An 18,521-nucleotide genomic window follows, 5' to 3' on the forward strand; every position below is an offset into this window, starting at 1 on the left:
GGGGCTCATAATGAAGACCAAACGGGAGAACAACATGGGGGAAGTCAAGGAAGAGGCAGAGCGAATTCACGGAAACGTGATAATAGGATGGACAGAGGGTGCAAAATTCACCTATTTCTTTTTTTCCTTTTTTTTCCATCGTTCTGGGCATCCATTTAGGAAGGGGGCATTGGCGTTTTGGAGAGCAAAAACTGTGTCCCATTCCGAAAAAAGGGAGGACAAGCAAACAGTTGCCGTCATGGGAGCAGGAGAAGAAGGCTGGATCAAAGCAGGCAAAGTTGCTAGATAAACAACAGGAACAAAGGGGGATGGGAGGGGGGATCACAGATACAAGGTTACTGCATCGTAATGCCTTCTTATTAATGCCAAAGATGATGATGCCTCGAGCATTGGATGAACCTTCAAAACCTGTCTATCTGCATTGCAACTTGAACTGTGAGAGAGCCTTTTCATTCCTATGGTGAAAGGTATAACGACTACCGTTGGATAAGACGCATCTTATTCCAACTCAGTTTCCAGTGGCTGTGACCGAGGTAGGCTCCATCGTCGAGATACCAGAGACACATTAAGGTTCCGGGTGAGTATCTTTGGCAAATCACCTAGGAGCAGCATTTATTGGACATGTCATTTCTTTTTGGAATCTTACATTAACAAATGGAAAAAAAAAAAAAAAAAAAGCTTCGGCGTTTTGTGGCCGACCCCCATTTCCACCATCCCGTCTTGTCCGCTCCCATTCACGGCTGGTATACAACGGGGCGAATTGCGACGCAGAGAGCGAGAAAATCCGTGAGATCAAAAGATGAATTTGATCAAACTTTCCCCTCTCATCAGGCCATTACAGTCCAGCCCCGAATTTTTTTCATCACCTTCTTTTTCTTCAAGTTTAGAGTTCAGAGCTCCTCCTGAGCAGTAGCCTCCTTGCCGCCATCACTTGCGGGCTTGGCCTTCTTCTGCTCGGCCTCCCTCTGGCCCTGGACGCTCTCGGCGACCTTGGGCGCCGCGGCTGAGTCGTCGGCCTTGGATTTGGTCTCTTGGTCGACGCCCTGAACGTCAGGGTGAGGAGGAGCGACGTTCTGCTCTTGGGGCAAACCGCCCTCGGGCATCTGCACCTCGTTTCCACTTGCGTCAACGACGCGTGTCCGCGTCTCGTACTTCGTCTTGAACTCGACCTTGCCCTCCAACGCCTTCACCTGCGCCTCGTCGAGTAGGTTGCCGTCCTGGTCCCGGTACTCAACCTTCTCTTCGCGGGACAGAACCTTCTGTCCAGGGGCTCCCGAGACGGCCGGCTCAGCCTGCTCCTTCTGAGCCTCGCCAATGGGAATCTGACCGACTTGACCACCTACAGGGGCGGCGGGAGCCTCAGATTTGATAGGCGTCGGCGTGGCTCCAACAGCAGCGGAAGTGCGAGTGAGGAGCTCAGTGTATTGAGAGTACTGTAATGCCAGAACGTGATGTTAGCCTCATTCCATCAGATTCACAAGCCCTACCAAAGATGCTTTGACAAATCTCGTTTCAATTGGCTATCAACCGTTTCTCAACATCGATCCCGCCTGAGCCAAGATTTGTCTCATCTCATCACTGGCTCTTACAACCCCCTATCCGGTACCCCTCTACTCGGAATGAAAGCAGTAGTGTTACTTACGTCGTCAAAGAAGTTGTTGCAGTCGAAATCCCAAGTGCCAACAACCTTGAGCCGGCTGCACTCAGACTTGGTCCAGGCGTTACCATAAGCCAAAGGAGAGAAGAGCACGAAAGCGACGATCGTGAGCGCCAAGAAGGCAACAGCGCTGACGCGGTTGATGGCAGGGTTCTTGCGGATACCAGCGAGCGAGACTCGAGCGGTGGCGAAGTCAAAGATGGAGCAGAATGCCATGACTGCGAAGTAGAGGGCGGGGAAGTAGTGGTGAAGGAACAGCTGACGGTCCATGAGGTAGAACGGGAAGTAGTGGAAAGCCCAACCCAGAACCGCAGTGCCGATCTCGTAGTCGAATCGCTTGAACGTGGTGTTGGAGTAGTCGTTGCAGCTGCGCTGCCAGCGGAGAGTCGCGATGCCCTTGAAGAGAACGTAGATAACGACAGCAAGGGTAGAGCTCCACCACACGATGGGGTTGCCCATCAGGTAGATCTGGCGGTGATCCTTGCCCCAGAAGTTGATACCGCGCTTGAGGAAGGGCCACGAGTCAGGACGCGAGTCCCAGGCGTGAGACTCGACCAAGCCGGCGTTGGTCTTCCACATGACCTTTTGAAGCTCCCAGAACTTGCCAAAGAAGCCAGGGTGACGGTAGTTGACCTTCTCGACATTGTCGCCGGTGAGTTGCGGGTGCTCGTTGTACTCGACATACCACAAGCTATTGGGAAGGGTACCTCCCTTTGCGCAAGTGACCTCCTGTTGCTCAGAGGCCCACTCAGGGAGCTTGACCTTGTGGGAGAAGAGTACACAGCCAGTCATGATGTGAACCAATCTGAACTTGGTCTCGATAGTGCGAAGACGCTCCTTGGAAGCGGCGCTGAGGGACTGCTTTTTGATAATCTCAATCTTGAACAAGTCGTTGGCGTCACCCTCGAAGCCCTCGTAGCCGTAAGCGGACACCTCGTTCTGCCAATCAGCCTCCGTCACAGGGGGTCTGACGTCGTGGGAGTGAAGACGACGGAATGTGGGAGTGTGGTAAAGGCGAACGACATCGCCATCCTTGATAAAGACAGGCTCGGGGAGGTTGTCCCAGGCTTGAGTTCCGTTGATCTGCTCGCCGTTGATTCCAAGAGGCTGGGTCTGGTTCTCGAGGAGCCAAAGGTTATTCTCATCCTTGTGGGGGTAGAGAGTGATCTGCTGCTGCTTGCTACCGGTGGGGTACATGAGGGGATGGGAGTGCAGGTAGCCGCCCTGTGTGTTGGCGTGTCTGATGCTGACACGGCTACCGAAAGCGACGTCGGCGGCCACATCTTGCATGCCCTTGGAGTTGAGAGTAGACTGGAACTCTGAGCTCATGAAGCCGTCGCCGTCACCAGGGTTGACCAGGCAAAGGAAGTGAATGGCAAACATGGCCATGTAGAAGCCGACGGGGATGATGACGAGGGCGAAGGCGCGAGCCATGAAGTGCTTGGCCCAGATGCGCGGTGTAACGTTCTTGGTGTCTCCAAGGAGAACCCAAAGCTGGACGAGGGTCAAGCTTCCAACCCAGGCAATGGTGAATAGACCAACCCATTTGATGCTGACGGTGGTACCCAGACCCAGGCCAGTCATCAGGAGCCAGAACCACCAGCTCAACTGGAAAGCTTTCTCGGGTCCCTGCTCATGCTGGTTCGTGAAAGACTGGAAGGAGAGGGCGGTAAAGGCGGTTGCGACCATGAGAGGAGAGTCGAGGAGAATGAGACGAGCTTGGGTAAGAAGGCCGTTCTCTGGAAGGAGTGTTGGTCAGTGATTCGTATATGCGTGAGGAGGCACTTTGCACTTACCGAAGATGATCAGACTGGAGCCCATCAGAGCCGTAGTGGTGCGGCATCCGGTGGTCTTGAGAGTCAGAAACATGAGAGGGGCGAGCAGGATACCGCAAATGGCCGGGAACATGCGCATGGCGACGTAGGGAACGCCGGGCTCAAGGTAATCCTTGCCAATGTCCTTGAAGTCGAAGTCGCCGTTGAAACCAGCCAACCAACCGGTGAGAGCGATGAGCATCTTGGCCAGAGGAGGGTGGACATCCATGAAGAATTTGCCCTTGATGTATTTCGAAGCGAAGCCACCGAAACTGTAGAGCGAAGGCGTCAGCAACAATGCGCGCGGAAAGGGAGGCAAGGGGGTATATGTGTGCTTACTGGACCTCGTCAAAGACGACACTGGTGGGTTGGTAGATTCGGAACAGGCGAACGATGGCGGCGAGGATGGTCAAGCCAAACATGATCTGGTAGTCGGAAACAGGCAGGAGGAAGACATCGTTGTCCTCAACACCGTCGGACTTGTAGCTCGACTCGCGCTTGACGGGGAGTTTGCTATGGCCATTGCCGTTGCCATTGATGCCGTTGACACCGTTGGCCTGCTTCTCGAGCTTGGGGCTCGGAGAGCGAACTGGCTTGGTGGCAGCCATGTTCGCAGAGAAGGAGTATCGATTCGCGGGGGGAGGGTCGGACTATTCGGGGCGGGCGCAAATGTCGTCCACTCTCAACGTCGACGGCAGCTACGACTTGGTAGCGGGCGACGTGGACGACGAAGGCGGAGAGCGGTCGTCAGCACCTAGCAAGGTGAGAATGGTAGGCGAGGTTTTCTCGCGTCGATCGAGTAGCAGGGAAGTGGGAAAAGGTTCAACGAAAGTCGAGAAGGGAAGAGGTGGATTAAAAGGCCGTCATTTAGCAAAGGTGAATGACGGGCTCAGTAGAAGAATGCCCTCAATGGAACAAGAAGAAAAAAAAAGGAGGATGCTTTTTCTTCCTGGTTGGAGTAAGGTAGATGGAAGAAAAAGGGAGCAGGGGCAGGTATCCGTAGAGAAACGAAGTAACTGTTGAGGTAGAATCTGGGTTCACTGCCTGGCGGAAAGTTTACACCGCGGAAGCTGATGACAGCTGGGGGGGAGGCCAGGCTGGAAGGGAGGATAAGGGGGTCAGGGTCGGAGTTGTAGCTTAAGTGGCCTCATCCCATGTGGTTTGACAGCCAGCAATTGGTTGAAGCTAGGGCCTGCCTGGGACCTTCCTGGCTCCATCCAGTGATCCCCCTCCCCCTTGAGTCCATCCACGCCCCCCTTCCCACGATTCCCTACGGCTGGGTCGACCCCTTAGACAGTAGATAGTACGGGCACTCAGTACGGAGTAGACGTGCGGACAAGCAGGGCAGACGCTTCTCTCTCGGGCGCTCACTACCTCCATTACACTACCATCTCACTTATAAAAGGAATAGAATCATGTCAGTGGTCAAAGTAGTCCGTGAGGTACACCGACGTGCTGCTCGAATTGACAGTGAACGTGATCCCTAGAAAGCTCGGGTAAGGGGGAGACCTGTGGACGCGTATATTTGGACCACCCTACACCCCACCGATGCGCCGGGGGTTACCTTTGGAAGTTTGCCAATCTGAGGTAAGAAGCACTTTACGCGCTTCACGGTGGTACCGATTGATTGTCAATCAGCATGTGAGGTGGTAGCAAAGCCCTGGACCCCAACTACTCATACCTACACGGTAAGGTATTGTCTAGATGTTCCTCCCACATAACCGTCAGAGCGCAATACTCTACATTAATCTTGTCCTCGATCTAACGTACAAGAAGACACGGTTGATGTTGGACAAGTGTCCTTAACACGAGAGAGCTATCCATAAACGTACCTTGGAGATAAAATAAATTTTAGCCCGTCCAATGTCTTGGAGTACCTGCTTTGGAGCTGCGTTATCTTAGCTCCGGCCGCGTACCCGTGCTCCTCTAGCGCCAAATGTAGACGGCGGGAGACGTGCTGTGGCTGCCCATTGTTCTTTCTGCGACCGGCCTCAAATACCTAAGGTACCTATCCCAACTAGGTACTGACAGAGTTCAGCTTTTCATCCGCCTAGGCGTAGACGCACTGGCGCGATGGACCCCATCCATGCTCTCCATGCCCACTATTGATGGACGCTGGCCTGTGCACCGGTACAATGCGGCTGAAAAAGAGACGGCGTACGTAAGGCAACTCTACCTTACACAACTTCACCTAGGCCTATCCTTCTCAACTGCACCAAATGGCCCCACAATCTATTTCCATTGCAGCAGTGTCACGCACCGCATATGGAGGTTTCGACATCGATTTTAGCCCCCATATGCAGAACGCGATGAAAACATCGCCATGGCCACCAACTAGCCTTTCTGCCTCTGGTGAATAACTGGCCAGCCTCGAGACATCATAAAGCCACCTTGCTCGAGCCTCAAAGGGCTGGAGAGCGAGTGGCACGCGTTGAGTGGCTGTTCAATGCCTCGCCAAGGTATGTGAGCAGGTGGAATTTGTGATATCGGAATGCAGCTTCAACGGCATCCCTTCATTCTTAGACATATGCCTCTGATGACAATCCCTTGCTTCCCGCTTTGAGACAACTCCTAGAAGCAGAAATCATGATTGGCTCAGAACCTACTCAAGACCATCGGTGTTGGTTCCTGCAAAAGATGTCAACCAAACTCTTGAAAGGCCGGAGATTCGGAAGAAGTGGTTAACGCACTGCCGTGGTGTAAGTGAGAGAAGCTTGACGGCACTCCGAGGACCAACAGACTTACCTACTTACTTCCACATCGATAAGAAGAGTCTAGACCAAAAGATATCATCATCCATCATTCATTGGAAGAAAGATGCAAAAGCTCAGCCCCCCTCACGGGGAGCCTACGAAAATCACTAGATCATTGTTACGTACTATTCCTCAGTTGTAACCTATAACGATACTAGCGATTTTTCACGAGGCTCGAACTCGTGACCCATGGGAGCGGGGCAATTCAAACGAGGACATTCCCCGCCACGCCATGGGCCTTGGTGATGATAATGAGCAACATTGTTCACTATGAAGGTAAGATAGGTGTCATGGAGAACCACCTGCCACCTGAGGTTGTTCACAGGACCCAAGATGGCCAAATGCGACGAATATGCAGGTGGAAACCAGTATGGCCCGTGCACCGCGTCCTCCCAAAAATCGGCTGACTAAGATACTTGCCAGCCGGTTCGGCGTCGAGGTTGCCTGGGAACCTCCGAAAAAAGTTAACGAACGCGGCTGGTGAGCTTTGCCTTCGTTTCGACTTCCACCCAACGCGCCGCCTCCTGACGACATCATTCCGAACTGCGAGCGCCCTCCTCACACAACATGGCCTCGACTGCGACCAACGGCGACGCCGCCGCCGTGTTGGACGAACTCAAGCCTCCTACCGGTGTTGTTCTGCCGCCTCGCGAGATTCGTAATGTTCTCGAAAAGACGGCAGGTTACGTTGCGCGAAACGGTCTCATCTTTGAGGACAGAATTCGCGAAAAGGAGCGCTCCAACCCCAAATTCAGTTTCCTTAACAATACCGACGCATACCATGCATTCTATCAGTGGCGCCTTGATGAGATCAAGGCCGGCCGCGGCACCGCCATCGCAGCAGGACGCGCCAACGAAGCAGCAACACCCGTCGAGCAGAAGCCCCAAGGCCCGCCCAAGCCTCCCGATTTCCAGTTCTCGGCCCGCATGCCGCGCATCAATCAGAAGGATCTCGAGGTCATCCGATTGACCGCCCTATTTGTCGCGAAGAATGGTCGCCAGTTTATGACCCAGCTTGCCCAACGCGAGGCCGGAAACCCCCAGTTCCAATTCCTCATTCCGAACCACACGTTCCACAACTTTTTCCAACATCAGGTCGACCAGTACACAGCGTTATTGAGAGCCAGCGGCTTGGGTGGCGAAGGCGGCAAGATTGAGCAAGAGAGGATCAACCATATCCAGCAAAACATCGACGACAAGTACCATGTTCTGAGCCGCGCGAAGCAACGTGCCGAGTACTCAAAGTTCCAGGAAGTTGAGAAGGTAAAGAAAGAGGAGGAAGATGAGAAGAAGAAGCTTGAGTTTGCCCGGATCGACTGGAACGACTTTGTGGTTGTCGAGACTATTGTCTTCACAGATGCCGACGAGTCCGCGAACCTGCCGCCTCCGACGAATCTTTCCGAACTGCAATACGCTTCCCTTGAGGAGAGGAACAAGGCATCATTAACCAATCTTCGCATTGAGGAGGCCATGCCCGATGAGGAAACCTCGTACAACGCCTACCCCCAGACCTCTCAGACGTTACCAGTTCACACTGGCTATGCGCCTCAGCAGCAGCAGCAGCAGCAGCAGCAATTCCAGGCGCAAGCCCCAGTAGGCTTCCAAGGATATCCAGACGGCACACCGCGACGATCAGCAGAAGAGGAGGAGGAAGAGCGGAGGATCCAGGAGAGGACAGAGGCACGTGCCCGGGAACAACAAGCACGCGCTGAAGCTCGTGGCGGAACTGCTCCGATGAAGATTAAAGAGAACTACGTGCCCCGCGCACTCCAACGAGCGGCCAACAAACAGAGTGTCCAGATGGCGCTATGCCCGAACTGCAAGCAGCAAATTCCCATGGATGAGCTGCAGGATCATATGAGGAGTAAGCCTGACAGCCGCCTTGCAGAATGAAAGTTGAATATTGCTAACAGTTTCTGTAGTTGAACTGCTGGACCCTCAATGGAAGGACCAAAAGGCAAAGGCAGAAGCTAGATACTCCACGACCAACTTGTCCACGGCGGATGTCGCAAATAACTTGAAGCGACTTGCCAGTCAGAGAAGCGACGTCTTTGACGGCGTCACCGGCCAACCCCTGTCGGAAGAAGAGGCTGCTCGGCGCAAAAAGGCCACGATTCATAGTTTCGATGGTAATCCTGATGGCAAGAGCCAGGCTCACATCAACCACCTGCACAACCTGAATGTCGAGGAGCAGATCCGTGCTATTCACCAGAGATTTGCGGACAAGAAGTGAGCGGGTAGGGGCCAACGATGGCTGGATCGATCGGGCAAGACGCACGTCTCAGATGCCGAAGTCTGAGGTCGTGAACATTTCGGACATGAAATGACGGCGTGAACTCCTTCGGCTGGAGGAGGTTACTGAAGCTGAAGCTGTCAGAACCAGGCTCCGGGAACGTGGCGGATTCAGTGTACAAACACGAATAGAGGATTGGCTTGGAGGTGAGAACTCGGCGTTTACTGGTTGCTTATTTTCAGAGGACTCATGTCGCCCCAGCATCATCCTACCCATTTACCACCGGTCTATGGCGTCTGCTGCGGCGAGCAGTGTGATCCCGACGCCGGAAGACTGGAATGGTCGAGGCCCACTGGCCGCGAGACGTGAGCAGGGTGCCTTAGCAGTGGTCCAACATACACACTGCACCTGCTGGTGGTCAATGAATGTATTTGTATGCTAGCATCGAGGAGTGGACGCACATGGCACACGAGGCTAAGATACAACGAGGGCGATCTGCAGAAAGAAAGGTAGTTCCGAAAAGTTGGGGTTCTGCTGAATGGGGTAAAAGATATCTATTTTAGCAACGCGAATCCAACCTTGATTCCAACAGCAGCTTGAGATTTGGTTGGAACCCAGGGAGTCCTGTGAAACTTATAAAATGCGAGGAAAGAAAGGAAGACCATTGAACCAACAGTCCAGTTTTACTTTCCTTGCTACACACCCAGACTCGTTCAATCGAAGTGAAAGTGGTGTGTATAACTGAGTAGTTACTTACCCTTACTTGCTGTGCACTTGGGAACTCCAGAAATACCTCCCGGTCCACAAGGCACCCCCACCTGCTCAATTGGGCAGCGCTACCCCGTACCGCTGTCCGTACCGCTCACAGTTACGAGGAAGTGCCCCCCACCTCGTACCCTCAGACGGTGCATCGGCTCAGCCTCCTCCTCCCAATAATCAAGCAAACCGGTCTATTGCGGCAGCGGCCGGGACTGGCGTTCGTCATATTGCTCCCCCGCAATTCCACCAGCTACAGTAAGGTGACAGGCACCCAAGGACCAAGGTAAACCACGCCGCACACTGCTTGATTGCTGCCACCCATTTTTGTCGTAATCGGCCGCACTTCGCACCCGCCTTGATTCCCCCACCTCCCACCTCGACATTTTTCCCCACAACGAACAACCCAACTTCACCTCACATCGCCTCGCCTCGGAACAAAGGTCCCAGTCACACGACAAGTCTCACCGGTTCGTAGCAGACAATAGCTACAGGAAAGAGAAGGAGCAGGGTATCCCGGAACAGCAGTCAGCACAGAAGAGAGCAGCCGTTTCCACCGAACCCGATATCGCGCTTGCGCATACCGTACCTCGACGACAGTCTCCACGCCCTCTCCCCCGCCCATCCCTCGCGCGAAAGAACGTGAGAAACAAACAGCCGCCTCGCCGACCGCAACTCCCCTCTTCCCACCGAGGACAAAGCCGCCAAAACGGATTCCGGAAGCCAGAACGCCGCTCGCGCTCCCAGCGCTGAGCCCACTTCTCCCACCTCCCCGACCGGATCACAGGCCTCGCCGCGCTTTCACCGGCCCATCATGCAGGCAATGCCGGATAACCGACAACAGTCTTTTGACGAAATTTACGGCCCGCCGGAGAACTTTCTCGAGATCGAGGTGAGAAACGTCCAGCAGTCTTTCCACAGCTGCAGCGCAACCCCCGGTCCTCTCTAGCCTGTCACGATAATCCCTCTCCAATGCTCTCTATTCACCCTCCCCACGGCTCGCCTGCCCGGCCATTGTCGCATGCGCCCAGAAGCAAGGGATCTAGTTCACACAATCTAACAAACCTCCTTTCCCCTCTAGGTCCGCAACCCCAGAACCCACGGCATGGGCCGCAGCATGTACACCGACTACGAGATTGTCTGCCGCACCAACATCCCCGCCTTCAAGCTCCGCGCCTCGAGCGTGCGCCGCCGCTACTCCGACTTTGAGTACTTCCGCGACATTCTCGAGCGCGAGAGCGCCCGCGTCACCATCCCGCCCTTGCCCGGCAAGGTGTTTACGAACCGCTTCAGCGACGACGTCATCGAGGGCCGCCGCGCCGGCCTCGAAAAGTTCTTGCGCATCGTCGTCGGACACCCGCTTCTGCAGACGGGCAGCAAGGTCTTGGCCGCTTTTGTTCAAGGTAAGGGCTGGCTTTCTGGCTTGTGATTATCTACGCACAGTCTTTGGTGATGCTGCGCTTGGCTATCGGGGTGGATTGCAACGATATCGAGGCGTAGAAGGCATGAACTGACGTGATTTTGGGACAGATCCCAACTGGGACCGCAACGCGTGGTGACTGAAGCTCCGCGTCAGCTTCTCCTCGTCTGTTTCGCGATCACCGAACAAACTACGCAAGAGGCCGCCCAAGCACCATCGCACCGACATGCAGCTCGAAGAAGGGCTGACTGCGAAGAGCTCCATCTCTTATGAATGAGCCCCTTTGAACGCCTGGGTTATTGTTTGGAACCTGGGACGTGGGTGGACCCTGGGATGCGTGTGGATTGGACAAAAATTGAAGGGTGGTATAAAAGCAAATGGGGGGTTCAGTCAATGTCTACGGCCATTGGTGTGCGAGTTTTCTCCCTCTTCTTTTTCTAGTTTCTTCCTTATCGTAGTGTTTATTGCTTGTTGATGTTCAGCTTTATCCCATCAAAAACAGCTTTCGTTCCCCCCCCCCCCCCCCAAAAAAAGCTTGGGTTCTCCCCCCCCCTTTTTTTTTTTTTTTGCGCCGGCCACAAAACCCCCCCGGGGGGGACACCCCACGGTTTCTTTTTCCCCGAGATTGGGGAAGGGGAAGGGGAGGGGGAGGGGGGGGGGGGGGGGGGGAGGAGGAGGAGGAGGGAGAGGCTGGGCTGGGCGTTATCAAGCCAAAAAATGAAGAAAAATCTGAGAATCATGACTGTTGACAAAACGACCCATACCCAGTAACGGATTATACATGTATGACCGGGTGGAGTGCAGAGACTGTCGTTGCCTGGTGATCCCATTTCCGTGCAGGAAGAGGATTGCAAGTGACTCAGTTCATGCTTTCTTTTGAAGGTTAATTTCCTGTTCCTTCTATAGGGTACCTGACAGCGGGAGGAGTCTTGTTTCCTTTTTTTACGTTTTTCGAGATTGAAATGTTGGGAAGCAACGAGCTCTGGGGTACATGGCGTTGAAATTTGCAGTTGGTGAAGGAAGGAAGGAACCCTCTAGCATCGAATTAAGCGAGCTTCGAGAACTGAGAAGGGAGTTCAGACATCAGACCTGGGTGTTTGTCTTGGAAGAGGCTGTGAAGGAAAAAGACGGGTGGAATCCCTCCCTCGCCAGACAAACTCTCACTCAATCAAGTTCAATGGTCTATTGCGATGTCTCGACTGCACGTACTACGTGAATCACTGCAGAGCACATAATCGTAATGGAATGATTGACGGGTTGAAATTGCTGCTTTTTTCTCTTTGTTTTACATTATGATACACAGATGTTTACCATCTGCCATCTAGTGAAGATGAAACCTCATGGGCTATTTTTCTTTAAAACTGGTTTTATACAATAGAGGGAGTTTCCCCTTTTATTCCCCCCAAAACGCCTTCTTATGCCCCTCGTTCTCCCCCTAGAAGAATAGTGTTAACCAGTGAGGTGAATCATGCCGGGGCTCAAATCACGCTTCTCGTGAAAGAGCTGCCTCCACCCCTATGGATCAAAAAGGGGTCGTCCTTTCAGACCAAGAAAGTCTAGGGATCGTTTCGCCTTCAGCTCGTATCGTACATGAAGAGACCCTCAAATTTTCGTCAAACAGCCGTCAAAGAGGGGGGTGAGAAGAGAATCGTCGAAAGGCCCTTCGTCCCCTTGATCCGTTGAGTCCCGATCCGTTCCGTTTACTTCCCAGAGCTGCGATGGTTTTTTGCGTCGATCGTTTTGGTCGTGAGGGTTGGTGTGTGTGTGTGTGTTGATGTGTATTATAGTACAATAGGTTGTTACATCCAAAGAGGAGTTCGGGCGCAGGTCTGGTATAATCGTCGCTGGCGTGTAGTGAGAACTCGTTTGGTGGTAGTGTTGGTGGTCGTTGGTCGGGAACCCCCCATCGGCAGGGCATGACGAGGCTTCTCACAAGCTCGCGCTAGCCTTGCTGGAGGCGCCAAAGAGGCGTAGTATACCCTCGTACATGCCAAACATGATGGCCGCGCTGGGGACGGTGCGCATCAGGTGCGGCGTAAGACCGCCGTACAGGCCCATGAAGCCCTCCTCGATCCAGACGACGCGGAAGCACTGCCAGAGGCCAGTGTACTTGAGCTGTCCGTTGGCCAGGGGCGCCTGTCGTAGTCTCGTTCGCGCAACCTAGTAGGTAGTGTCAGTGAGTATGTTATAAGTGGCCCGATGACGAAAAGCCATCATCGGAGAGAGAGTATCGTGTAAATCATACCTCGTGAGGGTAAGCAAGAATGGCAGCAACCAGCTTGGCACCGCCAGCAGCACCAGCATTCCCCATCCAATCCACCGTTTGGTCCCAAAACGTCTTCTCCCTCCCGCTCGCGACGATGCGCTCCTCGCGCGCCGCCAGCCTGTTCTTGAGGTTCTCGTACAGCACCCACTGCAGCGTGCTCTCCGCCACGCCCAGGTAACTCGCGCTCATGCCCTTGTACATGCCCCGGACGCCCTCGGTCCGCAGCACCTGCTTGATGCAGTCCCAGCTGTTGCGATACTGCCTCTGCTGCACGCCGCCGCTCTTCTCCGCCACGTTCTTGTCGAGCTGCAGGCGGGTCTTTACGAGCCAGATGGGGTTCGTCGCCGTGCTCGTCGTCACGCCGGCCAGCACGCCTGCTGCGAGGTGGACGCCCGCCCCTTCCTCGCCGCCGTTGACATATTCTGCAATGAGGCGCTTGCCGTTGCCGTAGGTGTAAAAGTTTATGCTCCTCGCGGGAATGACGCCAATGAGATTCGGTCCGAGGCCCTTGAAAAGCGCGCGGGGACCCTCAATCTTGTAGACGGAGCCCAGGATCTGGAAGGTCTCGCGGAGGTGGAAAAGGGCGGCGCGGTAGGGGGAGAGGGTGCCTACAGCCTGAGCGCGAGCGGCGTGGGAGGCGCGGAGCTGAGCTTGATAAAAGTCGGATTGGAGGCGGGTTTTGAGGACGTCGAGTGGTGCTGTGAGTGTTGCGGCCGTCATACCTCCGACTCTGGAAGGGTTAAACAAGTCTTGTTAGCTTTCTCTTGTGGCGCGCCCCCCCCTATGCAAAATTTCTTTCCTATCCCAAGAACCCCCTTTCAACCGTTTTGTCCAACGAAAAGGGAATGGACGGAGCATAACGAGAGAAGAGAAGAACAGATATGCTTCAGACGTACCCTCCAGCAACGAAATGTACCCATGACTTTGCGAATGGTGATTCCTTCTCGCCCCCCACAGCCGGGTTCTGTTTTGTGTCGGGGATGATATCACCCGTCTCGCGGGACGTCGGGTACGAAGTCGTATCCGGGGCGCGGCGCGCAGCCGGCCGGTCGCCTCTTGCAGACATGAATTCGGCTGATGCGGGAGCGTGAGCCATTCAGGCGGTAGAGAGGAGGAAGAAAGTGTGTGGCGATTCGGGGGGAAAAGGCGATTCCAGTTGCTGTAGCAGGATAGCTTCGGCTAGTAGGAAGACGAAAAGTCGATTATAAGATGTAAGAGGAATTCAGTATTCTATGTGGCGAGCCTCGGATAATGGGAGGTTAAAGAAAGTGGTGACGGTTGTTGATATCGAAGGAGGCACCGTTACGTCGATATCATGTCGCGGGAGGTTAGGTTGGATGCGAGGGAACGGCTCGTCCTTGATGACGGGACGGGAATCTAAGGTAGGATAGGAGCTGGGCAACTTTTTTTTTCTTATCCCCGTCCACCATTTGCTTTAGCGTGCTGAGATACGGATGGAACGACGCGCCACGCTCAGATTTCAATCTGTGCGGCCCACTTTACCCGGCGTGCCGGCTGTCACCACTGTGAAAGTGTGGCCCCTGCTTCATGTGGCTTTCCAGTCGCTGTCATTCGTCAAAGTAACTGCCCCCTGCTACCTTACCTTCCCTCGTCTTACGGCTTGAGGTACAATGCTTACCTAACGTGTTGAGACTCAAACACCGCCACGGACATGGAAGTGTAAGCCAGTTGGACGTCACCACTGAGTAATTGGACACAGCACTGTAGTGAGCTTACTGTATATCATTATGGATTTATCTGATTTTTTGCTTTTGTTTCCTTGGTTCGCACCTCGCAATGCACTCGCACATACGCACTATACGCACTACACACATTGCGCACACAAACACACACTCGGTACGCTCTTTTCGAATCCTGTTTGCCCCATCCTATCCCTCTGAATAAGAGCATGGTGTTGTTCCTAGGGCGGCCTGTTCCATGTTCCACGGATAAGACAAGTCATCTGCCGCAAATGGTGTCCTTTCCTAGCTCATCGTCCAACCATGCTGCTCGCCGGGGTCGAGGTAGCATCCCGCGCATCAGCGGCCGCAGTCGCAGCCGACGCCATGTGGCTGAGCAGCATATGATCGTTCTTCAGACTGGGCAGTTGGTTCTGATGCTGCTGCTCCCCGCGGTGCGGGTGCGGCTCCGGCATCCAGGGCTTGTGATTCATCGGCGGGGGTGGTTCATGCTCTACGTCCATGAAGCTACTCGTCCTGCTTCGAGATCCAGGGTCTAACGGCGACCGCTGGCGATGGTCCGGCTGGCCCCTGCTAGCCGGCCGAGATACGTCTCCTCCTCCCGGCATAAGATTGGCGGAAGACGACGTAGGCGGCTGAGGCTGCGGCGGCGGCTCGTGGGTTCGGCCGTCGTCCTGTGTTGGATCATATCGTAAAGTCCTCACCGGCGCCGGCTGAATCGGGCTCGGTTCCACGTGTGGCGCTTCGTCGGCGCTGCTGCTGGCCTCGCGGTTGAGCCAGACAATCTCTTCTTCGGTAATCGTTTTCCACCCGCACTTGGCGTGCTTCTTCGTGCAGCCCTGACAAGCCGTCAGGTGCTTGATGCACGGCGACTTGAGCCTGCGGCAGCGGTCGCACGGCGGCCAAATCTGGTCTCCCTTATTCAACTTTTCTATCCTTGCGGTGATGATGGCCCGGTGCGGCGACGACGGGTCATACGACGGATCTCTCTGTGGCATGACCGGTGGCGCATGCACGACAACTGGACGTCCTTGCAAGGGTAGTGAGTGCGGATGAGGATTCGTCGCGGGCGGCGTGTGTTGGCCCGTCGAATGGGCCTGCTCGAGGCCGGCGCTGGAGGGCACTCGAGGGGGGTAGGCTTGGGAAGATGACAGGAACTGCTGGAGCAGGTCTGCATGAAGGTCGTATCCAGCTCCGTGGGCAACGTGGCCTCTGGAGTGGTTGACGGACTGAAAGGCCGAGCTGCCTCCTTGCTGTCCGCCATGACGTGAGTTGATTCCGGCTCTGCGGCCGCTCAAGTGGTAGTTGAGCTGTCGTGCCCTCTTGGCGATCTCATCGGCTTTCTTGATGAGAACCTGTAGTCGCTGCTCCACAATTTCCAGTGTCGCGACTTCGGCCGTCTCATCCTCTTCCAGGGGAGCCGTGGACACCACGGAGAACCTGTCCAAGGCACCGTTGATAATGAGCCGCCAGTCATCTTCAAGAATTTGGGTCTGGATGCCGTTCAGGTAGAACTGACACGTGCGCTCGCCATCGTGTCCGGTGGTGAGAACAAATTTCTCAGGATTTGTCTTGGCAAAGGTGACAATATCGAGCCAGCTCACGGGTGCCGCGCCGTATGGAGGCGGTGGGTTGGTAATGATGGGACCTTCAAAAGCTCCCTCCATAGCTTTCAGCAGACGGGGCCCGGTGAGCTTGGCGCCCAAGTTTGCCGCGAGACTCTCATGTCTATTGAGGACTCCTATTGTTGACCGTTGAGCATGATATTCCATAATACCCCACAGACAAGAGAAAAGGGGAAAACCGTACCTTCGTACTGATTTAATAAACCAAGCACATCCGAGAATGTGTCAGGCTCTCCCTGAATGAGCTGGAGTCTACCAGTACTGGCTTTGGATAGGTAGTTGATGATGGATGCATTGCCTTTTTGAGTTGACAATTAGTACTAGTTCATGGGACGAGATGAGATGCAGCGCAAGCGGGTATGGCCTATGGGGCAAGATTCCATGGCACAGGTCAATTAAGCATTGCCAAGGGGCTTGGAACAAGCGCGATGCAGATGGAGAGAGAAAGCCTGGGCTGGAGAAGAGACGAAGATGGAGACGGGAGGGATGAAGTTTGGGGAAACAATGAAGAGGTAGAAAACAAGGTGCGGGCGGCGCTGGCAGGCAGGCCGGGGCGAGGGATCAATGGCGAGTCTAACCTCGATTGCCTCCGGGCGCGACGACGACAACGACGAGATGCAGCTGAAGGCTGAGATCGACGGCTCATAGTCCTTCAGCGCATCGCGACATGCTTGCTCTCTTGCTCTCTTTTTTTGGATTTTGGTTTTCTTGCTGGAGACTTCGACTCTTGGATCACACACACACTGGCGCACCACACATACCTGACTGAGGCGGAGGAGGCTGGGGAATGCGATCAGAGTGAGCTGGCTGAGCGCCGCCGTCGTCTGCGTCCCGTTTCCGTTTATGGGGCTCTTGGGAATCCTGGGCATGCGCCATGGTGAAATTGTCACCGCGGGCAACAGACGGGAGGATCCCGCGAGAGCAAGTTGTCTTTTCTTCTTCTCTTTTTTCCACCCTTCCTCGTTGTGGCCCTTTCTTTCTTCCCTCTAGAGTAAGATCAACTGTAAAAACCAAAGGCCGGGTGCGTGTGTGAGACGAATGGCGATTTGAGTGGAGTGGTGTAAAGTATGTGTGTGTGTGTGTGAGAAGGCCAAAGGGCCCCGGGGCGTAATAAGAGGGATCCTGAAATCTAGGAGTTGGTTAGTTCATGGCGGAGCAGCACCTTTTGAGGTGGTGGCAACCCAGCAGACAGGGCCCCAGTGAAGTGAGGAGGGAATGCCTCAGGTAACAGAACAGATGAGAGTTGGAGGGGCTTGGGATGGAGCAAGCAAGCTTTCGAACGAAAGAAGGACGAGAGATTTTGTTGATCCAAGGGGGGGGAGGAGTGAATGAGGCCGGAGAGCCAAGAAAAGACGGGGGGAGAGGAGGAGGGTTGGAATCGGGGTTTCGTTCAGGATTTGTACGGGGGGAAACGGGGGACGTGGTCGGGGCCACAGGACGGGGGCTGGCTGGGAACTGGGGCGGAACTCGGGAGGAGGAGTAAGGCAAGGTACTTGTAGGAAATAGGCGTAAGGTAAAGTACCTTAAGGTAGGAGAGAGGCAAAGTAAGGTAGGGCGAGACAAGGGAACTTGGGGTACCTTAACGTAACGTAAGGTAGGCAAAGTACTTACAAGCACAAGCAGGTAGAGTGCCGATGTGCAGTTGGATGGGATGAAAAGAGAGAGAAATCACTCAAGCAAGTGTGTGCTCGCGCCGTGGGCGTGAGAGAGAATAAGAAGACATGTAGAGTAAGGCAGGGTTGGTGGGTTGGTAGGTAAGTGAAAGTGATGGAGATGGGACGGACTGCTTGGAGGACGGGACGGGGAGAGAGGAGGAGAGAAGAGGGACAGAAGAGCGGACGGCGGGTGCAGCTGCAGAGGCGAGTTTACGGGCCAATTGCCCAATGACAGGGGCAAGCGGGTGCCGAGTTCCCACCGCAAAGCCGCAAAGTCCCAAATTGGTTATGTCGTGTGTCGGTATGAAAGTGAGGTGAGTGAAATAGAGAGAGTGAGAAAGAGTACCGTACCTCTGGATGTGAGACCCGGGATGAGCCTTTAGGCACTAGGAGAGACACGACGGAACGGGAGTGTTGAAGAGTGGGCTCCCTTTTTTTCGCGACGGGGGGAGAGGGGCGGCGGCACCCCTATGAGTCGGGCGGGCGAGTATGTGTGTGTATGAGAGTGAGTACCCAAGTCAATGAGTGAGAGTGAGATTGAGAGAGGGCGAGAGGCGGGTTGGGATGCTAGTGTGAAGCAAGTGAGCGGTAAGGCAGCCCAGCGCGAGGCGAGGTGTGTGGAAGTGTGGAAGGAAGGTATGG

The 18,521-nt window shown here is 54.5% G+C and overlaps 6 protein-coding genes across 6 annotated transcripts, besides 1 other annotated feature; 3 read left to right on the forward strand and 3 right to left on the reverse strand.

Moving 5' to 3' along the window:
* The first annotated feature begins 87 nt into the window (after window positions 1-87).
* Window positions 88-159: a sequence feature (Short protein (CCOS01_11669, KAK1518849.1) was converted to a misc_feature.).
* Window positions 160-890: 731 nt separating this feature from the next.
* CCOS01_11670 (dolichyl-phosphate-mannose-protein mannosyltransferase) lies at window positions 891-4,079 on the reverse strand (the record flags this gene model as incomplete). Its single annotated transcript, XM_060459822.1, has 4 exons — window positions 891-1,433; window positions 1,643-3,396; window positions 3,454-3,743; window positions 3,811-4,079. The coding sequence occupies 4 exons, from the start codon at window positions 4,077-4,079 to the stop codon at window positions 891-893; spliced, it is 2,856 nt and encodes a 951-aa protein (XP_060309653.1).
* A 2,712-nt stretch (window positions 4,080-6,791) lies between these two features.
* CCOS01_11671 (uncharacterized protein) lies at window positions 6,792-8,457 on the forward strand (the record flags this gene model as incomplete). The annotated part of the gene is made up of 2 exons (XM_060459823.1): window positions 6,792-8,088; window positions 8,147-8,457. 2 exons carry the CDS (start codon window positions 6,792-6,794, stop codon window positions 8,455-8,457), a joined length of 1,608 nt encoding a protein of 535 aa, XP_060309654.1.
* Window positions 8,458-9,871: 1,414 nt separating this feature from the next.
* On the forward strand, window positions 9,872-10,772 carry CCOS01_11672 (sorting nexin-3; the record flags this gene model as incomplete). The annotated part of the gene is made up of 3 exons (XM_060459824.1): window positions 9,872-10,105; window positions 10,295-10,616; window positions 10,744-10,772. Coding segments are annotated over 3 exons (585 nt in total), but the record flags the coding sequence as incomplete, so codon positions are not given.
* Window positions 10,773-10,966: 194 nt separating this feature from the next.
* CCOS01_11673 (uncharacterized protein) lies at window positions 10,967-11,074 on the forward strand (the record flags this gene model as incomplete). The annotated part of the gene is made up of 1 exon (XM_060459825.1): window positions 10,967-11,074. One exon carries the CDS (start codon window positions 10,967-10,969, stop codon window positions 11,072-11,074), a length of 108 nt encoding a protein of 35 aa, XP_060309656.1.
* A 1,488-nt stretch (window positions 11,075-12,562) lies between these two features.
* Window positions 12,563-13,995, reverse strand: CCOS01_11674 (uncharacterized protein; the record flags this gene model as incomplete). The annotated part of the gene is made up of 3 exons (XM_060459826.1): window positions 12,563-12,793; window positions 12,879-13,629; window positions 13,796-13,995. 3 exons carry the CDS (start codon window positions 13,993-13,995, stop codon window positions 12,563-12,565), a joined length of 1,182 nt encoding a protein of 393 aa, XP_060309657.1.
* An 894-nt stretch (window positions 13,996-14,889) lies between these two features.
* On the reverse strand, window positions 14,890-17,100 carry CCOS01_11675 (uncharacterized protein; the record flags this gene model as incomplete). Its single annotated transcript, XM_060459827.1, has 3 exons — window positions 14,890-16,340; window positions 16,409-16,522; window positions 16,986-17,100. The coding sequence occupies 3 exons, from the start codon at window positions 17,098-17,100 to the stop codon at window positions 14,890-14,892; spliced, it is 1,680 nt and encodes a 559-aa protein (XP_060309658.1).
* Window positions 17,101-18,521: the final 1,421 nt, after the last annotated feature.

This window comes from Colletotrichum costaricense (genome assembly GCF_030867565.1).
Source record: "Colletotrichum costaricense strain IMI 309622 chromosome Unknown Scaffold_13.1, whole genome shotgun sequence".
NCBI classification, from domain to species: Eukaryota; Fungi; Ascomycota; class Sordariomycetes; order Glomerellales; family Glomerellaceae; genus Colletotrichum; species Colletotrichum costaricense.